The 14187-nt window shown below is 45.4% G+C and overlaps 1 protein-coding gene across 1 annotated transcript in view; it reads right to left on the reverse strand.

The window, feature by feature from the left end:
* The window catches only part of USP20 (ubiquitin specific peptidase 20), a 556910-nt gene that overhangs the window by 52561 nt on the left and 490162 nt on the right, over positions 1-14187 (reverse strand). The window contains exons 19-21 of the mRNA XM_086924837.1: positions 5960-6129; positions 5756-5837; positions 5252-5360 (exon numbers count right to left, since the gene is read on the reverse strand). Coding sequence (XP_086780963.1) covers positions 5252-5360; positions 5756-5837; positions 5960-6129 — 361 coding nt within the window. The remainder of the gene's footprint in view (positions 1-5251; positions 5361-5755; positions 5838-5959; positions 6130-14187) is intronic.

Genomic DNA, 14187 nt, shown 5'->3' on the forward strand with positions numbered 1-14187 from the left:
GCGTCAAGCGCACATTTGATGGAGGCGTTTGTTATGAATTTTCCCTCTAGTATGAGATCATCAGCTTGTGCTTTAAAAGGCTCAGGTAGGTGTTGCATTAGGCTTTTGAGCTGATCATAGTGCGCCCTGTCGTAACAAGCCAGTAGGGCTTGAGTATTAGCTATCCTCCATGAGTTGGAGGCTTGTGCTGCTACCCTTTTCCCTGATGCCTCCAGTATTTATGTTGCGTAAAGTTCTGCCCCTTCTCCCCGCCCAGGCCAGGCCGGAGGTAGTTCGCGGTACCATTCTAAGTCGATTAGACTATTGCAATGCGCTACTTCTGGAGGCCCCAAAAAATCTTCTGGGGAAGTTACAACGGGTGCAGAACATGGCCGCCAAGTTGGCTCTTTCTCGTCCAGGTCCAGCTCTTCCACTCTTGCTCTAAGAGACTTACACTGGCTTCCGGTACAGCTGCGAGTTTTGTATAAAGCCGCGTGCTTGGTGTTCAAGGCAGTACACCAACAGGGCCCAATACCATTGCGTAATATGTTTGCCTGGTACGCTGCCTCGCGGACCCTTCGTTCCTCTTCAGCACAACTGCTGGTGGTCCCGAGGTTTCAGAGAGTTAGGATGGGTGGCCGCTCATTTAGTGTTGCAGCGGCCAAACTCTGGAACTCCCTGCCTTTGTCTCTGAGAAGCCAGAAGGACTACCTGCCGTTTAGGAAAGCGTTGAAAACGAATCTCTTTCCGAAAATTGCCTGAGCAGTGAGAAGTGCAACCGTCCCGAAGTTCAAAGCGCCAGGATGCCCTCTGGGTGACAGGTCTGCGCTCTACAAGTACACAAAATAAATAAATAAATAAATAAATCATTTTTGACTCTTTGTCAGGGGGAGGTGCTTCCCCTGTTGTCTGGGAGTTGGCTCTTTTACATGCATTAGCCACTACCAGTGAGTCTAGTGGCAACTGCCCTTTGATGTAAGTAGGGTCTGTAGGAGCTGCTCTATACTTTTTTCTAATCTGGGATTGATTACCAGTGCCCTGGCTGTATCCTTAAATATCTCAGGTGCGTGTTTTAGAACTCCCTTTATCATAGGAAGTGTTCTGACACTTTTTTCTACAGTATGGAATGTGTCAAATAAGAAGTCTTCCTCCACAGGGTCATTATGCATGTCCACATTGTGGAATTGTGCTGCCCTGTCTATGAGTTGATTGAAAACTACGGTGTCATCAGTAGGTGACGGCTTAGTAGGATAAGTGGGTACATCAGGTATGGGATGGGTGTTGTAAGGGTCTGTTGGCTCATCCCAAGGTTCCTCTTGTGATTCAGGATCCTGTGGGAAATCATATAGAGGATGTGGCTCATCCCCTGTGTTCCCCTCATTGGCCCAGTGGTGAGAAGGAGAGTAAGGAGCAAAAGGTGTAGTAGGCATGCTAGGCTCAAAAGGGATGAAGGGTCTAGAGGGAGAAGTCCCAACGTCCTTTTTCTTCAATGGAATAGGGGAATGAGGTTCAAAGTCCAAAGGCCTCTTTTTCCTATGCAGGATGGTAACTTTACCAGTCTCTGGATTAATATATATCTTTGCCTGGTCGTCTGATGGATCTAGGTGGAATAGTTCTTCCTCTACAGTCGTGGGTTGAGTGTTAGACTTCTTTGGGTCGGTAACACCTGTTTTTTCGACGACTTTTGGTGTTTTGTTGGATTTTTTCGGCTCGGGCCCTTTTTTCGGGTCGACGAATGTCTTCGGGTCGACCGGAACTTTCGGTTCGACACGTTTTTTGTGCTCCGTAGGCTTCTTTGGATGAGTGTCCTTTTCTGAGTCTATGTTCTTTTTTGGATCGACTGGTGTCTTTGGAGCAGTTATCTTTGGGTTGACAGGTTTTTTCGGCATTGCTACGGGCTTCGGTACGGCACAGTTTGCCGGGTCGACGGATTTTGGAACAGTAGGCTTGTTCGGTTCGGCGACCTTCTTCGGTTCGGCGCCTTTCGGCTGTGTGCCTTTGTTCGGTTCGACTTCTTTTTTGGGGTCGACAGTTTTTGGCTGAACTGCCTTTTTGGGGTCCCCAGTCTTCTTTTGCTCGACGCTCTTTGGCAGTACGGCCTTTTTTGGATCGACACCCTTCGGGTCGACGACCTTCTTTGGCTCTGGAACCTTCTTCGGGACGATGGTACTGGGCCCTGGGGTCTCCGAAGGTTTCGGTTTCGGAGCCAAGCCGGATGGCGGGGCTGGCGAAACCTTTTTATGATCTTGGCTAAGGCCTTTTGGCGGTGCCTCAACCGGAGCCTTTGGTAACGGGCTAATTGGTGTCGGGGGCATGGTACTCATGGTTTGCCCCGGTGGGATCTCGTCATCGGAGTCAGAGTAGTCCTCGCCGGTGACGATTTCTAGGTCCGAGTCTGGTGCTTCCAGTAGATCCTGGTCATCATCGAAGATGTTGCCCGGTTCAGGTGCATGTCGCTGCATTTCTTGCCTAGCGGCCCGTCGGTTTCGTATAGTATTCTTTGATCGAAACTGGGTGTAGGCTGGGCAGGTTTATTCCCTATGGTCTGGGGAAAGGCACTTGTTGCATACTGAGTGTTTATCAGTATGTGGGAACTTGGAGTGGCATTGTGGACACCTTTTAAACGGGCTTCTTTCCATCGATGGTCGGCTCACGTGGCGTCAAAAAGGCCCAACGGCTGGCGTCGACGACCGATTCGAGATGGAAGGCTGTGAGTAGAGAGGTACCGAACGAGAACAATACCGTCGAAGTCGAAGGCCTTTAGAAAAGTTTTGTTTTCGATTCCGAAGTTGGAGTATAGGAGTTAGCATCCGAACCCAATGGCGGAAAAAAACAATCTGAGGATGGAGAAGATGCCCATGCGCACTGTAGTCCAGGGGAGGAGTCACCTATCTCGTGATACTTCGAAGGAGTGCAATCATCCGGACCCAACACTAGGCGGCGATCTATGCAAGGATATGAATTCAGCAGCCCACATGCCTCGAACATTTCTTTAACCTTTTCTGTCGATTGCACTTGTTCATTCAGTAATACTGAAACTGTGGAGATCGGCAGCAAACAATCATTGGCCATGGCCGTCGTGTTACCCAGACCTTTTACAGATGTCCAGGAAACCACACAGGAGACTGCTGTGCAAGTCAGATCTGCTGACTTTTATATAAGTGAACTTAACAGCATGGCTCCTGAATTCAGACAGTATGGTCCTTTACATCGCCTATCAGATTTAAGATTACGTTAAACATCCCTTTACTAAAATATATTACTCCATGAAATGGAAAAGACTCAGTAAATGGTGTCAGAATAATGGACATAACCCAATCACGTTAGGAGGATGCTGTTTTACATGACCTGCTTCATTTAGCCCAAGGCACGCTTCAATTCACATCAATAAAAGTTAATTTGGACAATATTACAGCCTATAGAAAGTTGTCAAAGCAAGAGCCATGTTTTAAATCTCCATTGTTAAATGCTTTTTGGAGTTCTTAAGAAAGTTTCCTCCCATCAGATCTCCTCCTTCGTAGGAGTTGAACATCCTTCTGCCAAACGTGATTGACTCTTCCTTGGAGTCAGTACACAAAGCTGCATTGCAGCATCTCTCCTGGAAAGCAGCTTTCCCAATTGCCATCACGCCTGTAAGGTGAAAGCTTTATTGGCAGTACTGCCTTGCACTGTTTTCCACGAGAATAGGGAGATAATGATAACACATTCTTTATTCCTTCCAAAAGTAATTTCTGACTTTCCCATTAATCAAACTATTTCTCTGCTCATTTTCTTTCCAAATTCATCCACGACATCAGAACATGCCTTCCATTGACTAGATATTCAAAGCGTTGTTTGTTTTTATCTTGACAAAACATCCAAACAATCTACTGCAAGATTGTGTAGTAGATTGCATCATAAAGATATCAACTAGCAAACAAACCCCTTCCAGGGAAGCCCAAGGTTCACTCAACCAGAGGGCAGAAAGCAGCTACCACAGCTTTGAGTAGAAATAAACAAATTATTGACATCTGCAAGGTAGGAAAATGGAAGTCTAGTCATGCATTCCCAAGCGGCTAGTGCTTAGATGCAGGCAGATGCTAGAATGGGTCAAGAATCCCTGATAAATCTCTTTAAACAGAGAAACTATGTTTTTAGAGTATGCTTCTTGCATTCAAACTTGATATCTTTTGGTTTCTTTCCGATGCCTAATGGCAACTTTCTGGTGGATATAAACAGCTTGCTACATTATTCTAACATGTGTGATGGTCAGTGTATCAGAAATGTAGATATAACCAGGGCTATGCCTCATGAAAAAGTCGTAGAAAAGATTAAATTCATGACAACTACTTGGAGGTTTTGGTGAAGTGGACAATGGCTGATATGGAAGCGCACGTAATTGCTGACTTATGAAACGCCAATTAATACCAAAGCTGAGTAATGATCGCCTCACTGCGCAATTCTCTTTCTGATACTGGATAAGAGGCTGTAAGTGGTTCTAGATATGTAAAAAGTGTTCCCTCATTAGATATATCAGGAGCCTCAAAATATCCAAAAAACACTCCTACATTTGCAATTTTCAGCTCTGGGCAGCACGGTCACCAAATGTACCTTAAGAGTGGAACAAGTGCTGCAAGCACACATGGTGTATGATACAACTGGGTACTACTGGAGGAAAGGAATGTGGAGGCTGAGAAAGAGCTCCTTCTAGAGCCTTAAGTGAGCATTTCAAGGTGTGACCTGCATGTGTTCACCAGGAGTTCATGGGAACATAAAATTGATACTTGTATAGCGCACTACTCACCCGCAAGGGTCTCAAGGCGCTTGTACGAATACCGCTGTGGAACCCATCCTGGCTTTCCCTGTGAGGCGTCCACTCCTGGGCACCCCCAAGGTGGAGGCCAGGCATCCTTAGCGTTGTGGGGGTCGTCGTGGAGATTAAGCAAGCTATTGCCCAGAGTTGCAGAGTGGGACTCCATGATTGGAATAGGCACCGAGGCGAGAATTATCAGGTCTGTGGAATTTTGAGCACAAGACCCGCCGAGGCGGGGAATTGAACACTGGTTCCAGGCTAGACCTCTGCATCAGGGTCTGCCGCTCTAATCATTAGACATTCTGGGAATATGTGTGTGTATAGGTCGGTGTGCATATGAAGGAATGGGTCAATGTTCACTTGTATGGTGCATTTCTAAGATTGAGAGAGTGCGTTTGGATGAAAATGTTAAGACGTTTGCAACACATTGCAATCATCAGAAGCAGGTGTTCGTGCCTTTCACATGTAGCTCAAACTCACCTTGATGAAGGTGTCGATCTCTAACTTTCTTCGCTTTGCCAGGGCCTCGATTTCTACCTGGCAAATGGAGCAAACGTACAGGTGGTTCACAGCTGGGCCTCCTCCAAACCTAGGGTGGAAGGCAGAAAGAAATATAAAGCTATTCACAGAGGGAAATAAATGTAGATGCACTCATCAGAAAAGGCGAATGTTCGGGAAAAGGAGGTAGTCTATGAAAGGCAAGTAATTGGAAGGTATGAAAAGAGGGGTTGGAAGGAAATGGAAGACAGAGCCAGGAGAGGAAAAGAATTGGGAAAAAAAGACCCAATAGTGGTAGGCGAAGGAAAAGAAGAAAAGAATATTGAAGAAGAGACTGTGAAAATAAGTGAACAGTTTTAGACCTAGCATACAGGATATTAATTATGGAGAAGTGACGATGCACTGAGGGTTGATGTGAATGGGAGTGGTGGAGTCCAACTTATTGTACAGATATTCTCTGATGACCGGTGAGCGGGAAGGTCCTACCTGTTGTAGAGATATTCCCACACATTTTGTGGTAGAATCACCACAAGATCATCAATGTAGTGATATTTATTAGGTGGTATTCCTGAAACAAAAGAAACATTTGAAATGCAATATCAGCCTTGATAAATATGCAATCTCTCCCCACCCAACTCTTCAAATATTCACACCTTTCGACTGCATTCTCCCTCATGGCCCACCCCTCACCTCCATGGGAGCACAGGAATGAGCGATTAGTAATAGGCCCTGGCTCTGTGAACGTGTTGAACTTGTTGAGCCACTCGCGGGAAATGTAGAATTGGAGCAAGCTGGACTCTTTCATGGCAGCCAGAGACACAACATTCTGCCGCTCCCGCATGGCCTCCTCGCTGCTTTTCCTGTGTAGAAAGAGATGTCGGTGAATGTATTCGCCCATTCCACCACTTAGCACTCAGACATCCATTTTGAGCCAGCTCACCAGGTAAGCCGTCACACCACGGCATGCACAAGACTCCCCAGTTTTGTATCAACACATCATTCACTTTAATGTACGCCACATAGACCTATCCTTGAGCAGTGGGCAAGGTGACTGCTCATATTCAACAGAAAAGGCCAGTGCCAGCACAACCTTCACTCATAAGACGGCCCACCTCTGCCTGAAAATCTCAATGTCCACAGCATCATTTGACTTAAAAGTTGCCTGGGAGTACCTTAGGGAGATCTGGTATAGGACCCATGATGCAGGGGTATATCTGGGCTAGTTATGCAAGTCAAGTCCCTAAAGTAATAATAAATGGCGAGAAAATAAATGCGCTCTTTAATCTTAACAGGTATACAAGTCAGGGCTGTCCCCTTCCCCACTGCTCTTTTGTTCTCTTGACAGAACTACTAAGGCAAAAGATCTGACGGACTGTGGGGGTTGATGGGATACCTGCTGGGGGTGTGACACATGAACTCCACCTATTCTCAGACATCTTATGAAAACTAAGCAGCACAGAATTGTTGATTCCAGCAGTGCTACGGAGCGATTACAGTATTCAAGATAAACCTTGATAAATCAAAGATGCTGGTGAATGGTCTCCATCAGCTCTTCGCAACTGTACATGCTGGAAGAGTTTCATTACCAATCTTTCTGGTAGATACTCTATTTACAGGCAGATTGATCAGCTATTGAAAATCAGCTGGAGTGCCACTGGATCCAGAAACTTTCATAGCTCTCATGCTCTGTTAAGGAGTGCTGGCTTGATCTAAGAGCCGAAAGCGAGTCAATAGTAGCACCCAGCTCGGCGCAACAATGTCATTTTACCACCCACTTTTACTCTACACATCGAGTTAAAGACGAGGACTCTCAATGATTTGCAAAGTGCGGTGCAGCAATCTAAATTAGGTAGAGCTTTTTTCATTCGTCCTATGATCTTCCTTCAAAAGAGGAGGTATGTAGACACGAATATGCTGCGGAGAGATGGTTACCAGCGGTACCAACTTTTTCCTAGTTGCTTCTACCTGTAGATTCCTCATCTAGTGAACAGATTCCAAAGAATTATGTCTCAAGGTGCTGGGTCTGAAAGAATGGTCAGATAAAGAAATCTTGGAGCACCAAATGAGCAAAATGGCAATCTGTATTCACTTCTAATTGCAAACAGTAATATTTGGTGAAAGTGTGAAGCGAAGCCATATTACTGCCCAACAGACCTCAGACATGGGTATGAAATTTTGCCCCGAGGTAGTAGGTTAAAAAACAGAAGCCTCATGAGTCAATGTTATATGCTTTTACCACAGGATCCGCCGTACATGGGGACCTGAGATTGTTTATCTAGAGGCACAAACAGTCTTTATAATAGGCCCTGAAGCCAAAAGAAAAATTATCAGTGATTAACCACGCGCTGCGGGACACCATTTTCAGGTATGATACTAAGTGGAACCCGGGGTGATTTTTTGGGAAATCCCAAATAAATATAAGACTAAAAAGGTTTTTCTTGTGCATATTTGCAGAATAGACCACACGGAGCATAGCACGAAATCAGGAGAGTGTAAGCAGCGATCTACTGGGTGTGATCGTATTGAGGTAAAAACAATTGCCCTATAGATCAGGTACTTAATATAAATAGGACCTGAAAGCAGAATCTAATTATAATCTTGATGTATCCAATAGCTCCTGTGGGGTTGTGGAAGTAATAAACACTGAGGAACCTTCCCATGGAGTGACTGGCACCCGGCACTTCACGAGATTTATGGTATGTGAATGCATGTAGAGCTGGAGTGTATCAGAAATAGAGAATGACGGAAGTTCGGTATTGGATGCATGAAGAATTATGATCCTCTAGGAATGCGATTCACAATAGTAAATCTAAATGGGGGAGAATATGAATAATACGATGTAATAAATCTTTTTTAGTATAGGGTATCAAATGTTTTTTGTATATATATTTATTGGAAAAAATTGTATGCAGATCTTTGATAGTTTCCAAAAATGTTTACAATTGGGCCATATTGATAAATAGGTATGCTGGGCAGAGTTGTTTTTTTTTTATATAATGTGAACAAAATGTAGGGTGAAACTGCCCTGGGGAACAGGAATTATCTCTGGTTGAATATGTAATTATGTAATAGTAGCTTGGGTAAAAGATAAATGAATCCATCTGTAATGACAAGGGCAACTAACAATGGGTTTGTTAAAATATAATGTTAAAACACTTATGAACACAGCCTGAATAGCCCTGTAGAGTCATTGTATAATAACACAGCCTGAACAATTATAAATAGCCGATGTGTAATTTTGTTTTCATCCTTTTTATTTTCTGTTTAGATAAAATTTGTTCAATCAAATTGTGGGTACGAAAGAGACAGAAAGAACATTTAGTCTTGATAAAGGTGGTGCACATTAAGCAACACACCGAAACGCGTTGACGCATCTGTTGCAAGTTAAATTCAAGGAACAATGAGCCAGAACGGATGTAGTTGATTCTGGTGTTTGCTATTCTGATTCCTATGAATTGACATATCGATGATTGTACATGACATCACGGATTTCGAGTCTCTTTCCTGATTTTTAGAACTGTATAATGTGTTTAAATGCTGATGAAACAATATTTTTGCTGTATTGTTTTGAATGTTTTTTATTGATATTTGATACTAATAAATATACACACTGTGATGTTGAATTGTTCAGGCTTGTGCATAATCATAATTGAGGGGTGGCATTACTTGTAGGATCTTTGAGTATATGTATGATATAAGTGATACGTAAAGGGTGAGGCATGAATGTGCGAGTTCAGTATGCATGACTAGGAGTTTGATTGTCTTACCCAAGGGATATTTTATTCTTTGACATATTCTGGTACCCTGATAGTCGGGCCATTCCCTTTATTTCCACACCTTCAGGAGTTTGGACACATTTGGAACCGCCAACTGTGCTATGTCCCAGAGGCATGTGTATATCTAGCAGCAAACAGGCCATGCCTATAAAGCAAAGAGTCAGGCTGCTGAATGAAAGGGCCTATTTCCCAAGTGCCTCCAAATTTGTTGCCCCTCTATCCAGAAGACCAGTGGGAAGGAACCTTTATACAGCTAAGCTCTCTAGGGAAGGATATATGTCTATAGCACCTGGCAATAAGCCAGATTACTGCCGGGTCGACTTGGGCTTCTCCCATGCCAATGTCACCAGATCCAAAAATGCCCACCTTGTAAGGTAGAAAGGCTCAAAGGTGATAGTAGATGGTTTGAGGACCTCTGTGAGGATTCTGGATTTTGTTTCCACCAACGGGAGAGTCAGCTCTAGGATATCCGCAACCTTCTATAACATTAAGTGGAAAAATATTCCACCTAGGTATTTGCTGGACTAGGTCAGGCATCACTAGTGGTACAGAGTCAGATCCAAAGATCTCATGCATCTCTGCCACTAACAGTGACATGAGCGGTTACCTTGCTGCTCTCTGAACCTCTCTTCCTCAACTATTCGTTGAACCTCTCGCCTAGATTTCGGATGGAGGGCCTGAGCCTTAGCCTTGGGGTCAGCAGGGGTTAGCAGAGGCAGTGTTGTGGATGACGAGATCCGAGTCTGCAGCACAGAAGAGACCACCTGTGAAGATTTAGGGCCTGGAAGCTCCCGGGTGGTGTTGGCAACATTCCAAATGGAGCAGAGGGGGAAGAATAGTGCAGAGTGTGAACCCACTAGTGGGAGTCAGGAAAGAGCCCCAAAATGTTCCATGGGGCCAAGGGGAAGGCTCCACGCCTATAGACCTCCTTCCCTGAGTGCATAAATCTGGGTCAGCGCCTGCAGCCAGAAGCTCAGAGAAGGACGCAGGTGGCACTGAGAAAGGCTCCGGGGGCTGAGGGGTCAGGATGGGTCCTGGTGTCAGTGCTGGTGCCAGGAGCTCTGCTGGGAGAGGCTAGTCCGTCCTCCTTGGGAGGAATTTCAACCAGCTCTGGCTCAGATGACTGCACCGCAGGAGGCAGAGAGCATTGAGGGAACATCCCTTTGGATGCAGATAGCCTCTTTAGGAAAGAATCCCCATGACCCTTCTTCTTGTGTTTGCAGAGTTTTTCCCTCAACAACTTAGCAGAGGAAGAGACCTGTAACGGGAGCAGCACCAGCACCTGCACTTGTCACATGCGGGGCCATGATAAGCTTGGCCTCATATTCCTTAATGGCTTTAGGGTTTATGAGGCACTCTTGTAGTGCGACGTGGAGTTGTACCGCAGCGCCAAATAGCAGAGTCACACTACAATAGAGTCCAAAATGGGCTTATATTTATTACAATGCCTACAGGGTTTGATAACAGACTTTCAAGGTGTAGACATTCCAAGCACTGTACTCTAAATTTGGACAAACTCACAAAGAAGCTAGAAGGAGAAAGAGCTCTGGAGCAACATCAAGGACAGTGGGAAAAGGAAACGGATGCTGGAGCACCGGGATGTGCTGTTTATCGCTTTAGTGATGTCAACGTGGCATTGCTTACGATGAGGAGATGGAGCTAGTATGCTCTCCCAGTGCTGGAGAGCTATGAAAGTTTGAGAATCCAGTGTCACACCTGAGAGTATTCAACAGGTAGGGAATCTGTAGGCAGAAAATACAGATTTAAATCGAGTCATTATTTCAAAGGACAGAGGGATACTGCCAAACAGAGAGGGTTTTTTTGCCAGGACAAAGCTGAGACATTTGAAGATTACAAAAAAAGACTTCATTTTGAGAGAGACCGGAAGATCATGTTACTTACCTACTGTACCACTCTTTGTGGTAGATAGCCTATCTATCTGAAGGTTCCTCAGCTTTTGAAAAGTCGCCAGGTGTCAGACTGAATCCAGAAGCATTTTGCAGGAGTACCTCGGCATGCTGGTAGATGGAGCCATGCGTCTCCGCACAGATGCTGTACTGCCACAGAAAGGATGTGTGAAGCCTATACAGGAGTCACTCCCCTGCATGGTCGCCAGTTGTTTTTGAAGCTGTCGGCGCCCCCCAGATGCAGAGGCCCAAGAGCAAATTGGTTGTGACCAGTGTGCAGATTCCTAGACTTGGGATATTATTAATGGATAGAGTCCAAATCCAAGAACAGGGAGGATGGGAAGGTTGGTGAGGAATCTATGGTTAGACAGAATCTCTTCGAAAAAGAGCATTATTGAAGGTAAGTAACTTAGTCTTCTGATAGGAGACCCATAACGGCAGATTCCTCACCTTTTAAATAGAGGTCACAGCAGTACTTATATGAGGGTGGGTCTGTGAATGCACCCAAACCAGAAAGGCCTTTTAGGAGTGAGCGAGCAAGCGAAATGTACTGCTCAGTGAAACCGGCTTCCCAGACAGTAGCACTTCCTAAACTTGTGGAGTGACGCCCACAGAGCTGCCTGGAAGATGTCCAGGACAGGGACTCTGTGTGCCAACACAGTGGTAGCATCTTTGGCCCTGGTGGAATGAGCATGCAGTCCTCCGGGAGGCTGCTACTTGGTCAATGCATAGCAGATCTTCATGAAGAGCACTATCCAGAGAGAAATGGTCCTTTTCTGTATGACCTTAAGCATGTTTTTCACTCCAGCAATCCTCACAAAGAGATCGTCATCCACCCAGTGTTCTCTGGCATGATCGATGTAAAAGCTCAGTGCTCTTTTGGAGTTCAAGCGAAGGAGTCTCTAAATACTCCTTAGGAGGTGAAGCCAAGCTTAAAACGCTGGTATGGTAATGGTTTGATGACGTCAAAGTTTATGGAAGGAAGGATGCCAGCGTCCACAGGACCAGTTTGTCTGGGAAGAAGGTGGTGTTTGGCGGATAACACAGAGAGCTTGAAGCTCACTGAACTGTCGCACTGATATTATGGCAAAGAGGAACACTATCTTGAGGGTGAGACGCCACAGTAACAGACGTAAAGTGATTTAAAAAGAGTCAACATCAAGTACTTCAGGACCACGTTGAAGTTCCACTGTGGCATGGCAAGAGAAAAGAGGGAGGAAACCGATGTAGTAAGCCTGTCAAAAATAGGTGAGGGCCGATCGGAGGTCTCCGGGACACATGGAAGGGCCTTCAGCCACTGAATCCCAAAGAGCGCGGGAATACTGGCCTAGCAGGGAACTGGCATTGTCAGACTTGAAGGTCAAGCTAGTAGATGAAAATCTTTTTCCCAAAAGGCTCCACTCCTTTGGACTCCCTATCGGGGGAAGTAGTTAGAAAAGTATTTTTGGTTTATCTGACTGGTAGAAGCCTGCACCACTAAGCTCTCAGGTGACAAACCTGTTGGGTCATCCATGGCATGTCACTGGTGTTCGGCGATTTACTGGGGGGGGAGGGGGCAGAGCAAGGTTCAGTGACAGAGTTTCATCATGCGGTCCCATATGGCCTTTGGGTTCATTGATGCGCTCTCAAAGCAGGCATTAGAGCAAACCTGATAAGGGTCTGTCACAGATATCTGCTTGCCACAGTATTTACAGGATTTAAAATCCATTGTTTTGGGAGGTGACATTTCCAGTGGTGGCTGCCGCACCACGAAAGGGGGTGGGTGGATGATTTAGGGTAAAAATAATATAGAAACAAAAACTTACCTCTTGCTGTCCCGATGCCAATGGCTGCCTCATTGCTTCACTCCCGGCAATCTCTGAGAAGGCATAGGCTCCCCACCCAATCCAGTCGCCGCTCTCATGCTATCAGAGCAGCGCCAGGATTGGTCTGAGCGGCCTGATCTGCCTGGGAGCCTTCTGCTTTTCTCCAACCCAGCTGTGTACACAGCAGAGTTGTAGAAATAGAAGTGCACATGTCTATTTGGCAGGACTAAGACAGCCGGCCAAACTAACATGCGCACTTCTAAGTGCCCACCATGCCTGCCTGTCATGGCCCGGCCCCGGTCAGCCAGAGCCTGTCACAGAAATATAAAATGATATTATTGTATTAATATCCTTTTATTTTTCTGTGCCAGCTCTGGGACCAAACTGGGTTGGCGGAGTGAGCAGAAGAACAATGGATTTAACCCAGATCTTTTGACTGGGGGTGGATGTATGATTTATTCAGCATTTCGTCCATCATATTTTTGCGTATCACTTTTCGCCCTAAGTAGGATGTGTATGCCCAGACGTGGGTCCCTTGCTCACTTTGCCATTGGATTCAAGCTAGCCTGGCTGATGAAGGGTAATACCAAGAAACCGGTCCTTGGATGCTTGTTTTCGGTCCAGGGAGGACCTGGCTTGGCAGTTCGGGCTGGACTGTTCCCATGAGGCACAGGGTCAAGACTGATTTGCATATAGCTGGGTCCAAACTGGGGTGGCGTAGAGACCAGAAGAAAAATGGATTTAAACCAGTACTTTTGACTGGGGGTGAATGTATAATTTATTTGGCATTCCATCCTAGTACCAAACTTAAGAAGGAGCGTAGTGACCAGCTCCTCACTCACAATCCGAGCATGACTGGTGTAGGAGACTGATCAATTATGGCCATTAAGATGCTTACATATGAGGCGCAAAACGAGAGACGTAAATGAACTATTTGAAAATGCAAAACCTATCATTTCCCTACCCTAGGACTCTCTAAGCACTGGCTCAACAGAGATGACTGGCTTTTAAAAGAGGTGACAGAATAAATGGTGAGATTAAAGGGTAGGGAGAGAAGGATCAAGTCCACATATGCATCTACAATAATTACACAGAAATGTGGGCACAAGCTTTATTGTAAACGTTGGGTGGCATGGGCCAAACCTATGGAGGGGAACGAGGGTAGAGGGTCTTCTTGCTGTCATTCGAATTTGTTAAATATCAATAACAGTGCACAGTGCCCATATACAGAAGTGGATTGTGCATTACTGGTGATGTGTTGAAAATTCAATGCAACTTCTTTGAAGAAATAGAACTAGCCTCAGTTTAATTCAGCCTCAGTTTAATTCAGAATTGAATGCCAAGTATCTACCTGAATCTCGACCGACAGACAAAATTTCTACAATTCCCCAACCTAACAGACAACCAAACATTCAAGCCTGGCTCTTCAA

The sequence above is a fragment of the Lissotriton vulgaris genome, chromosome 5 (genome assembly GCF_964263255.1).
Source record: "Lissotriton vulgaris chromosome 5, aLisVul1.2, whole genome shotgun sequence".
Lineage (NCBI taxonomy): Eukaryota > Metazoa > Chordata > Amphibia > Caudata > Salamandridae > Lissotriton > Lissotriton vulgaris.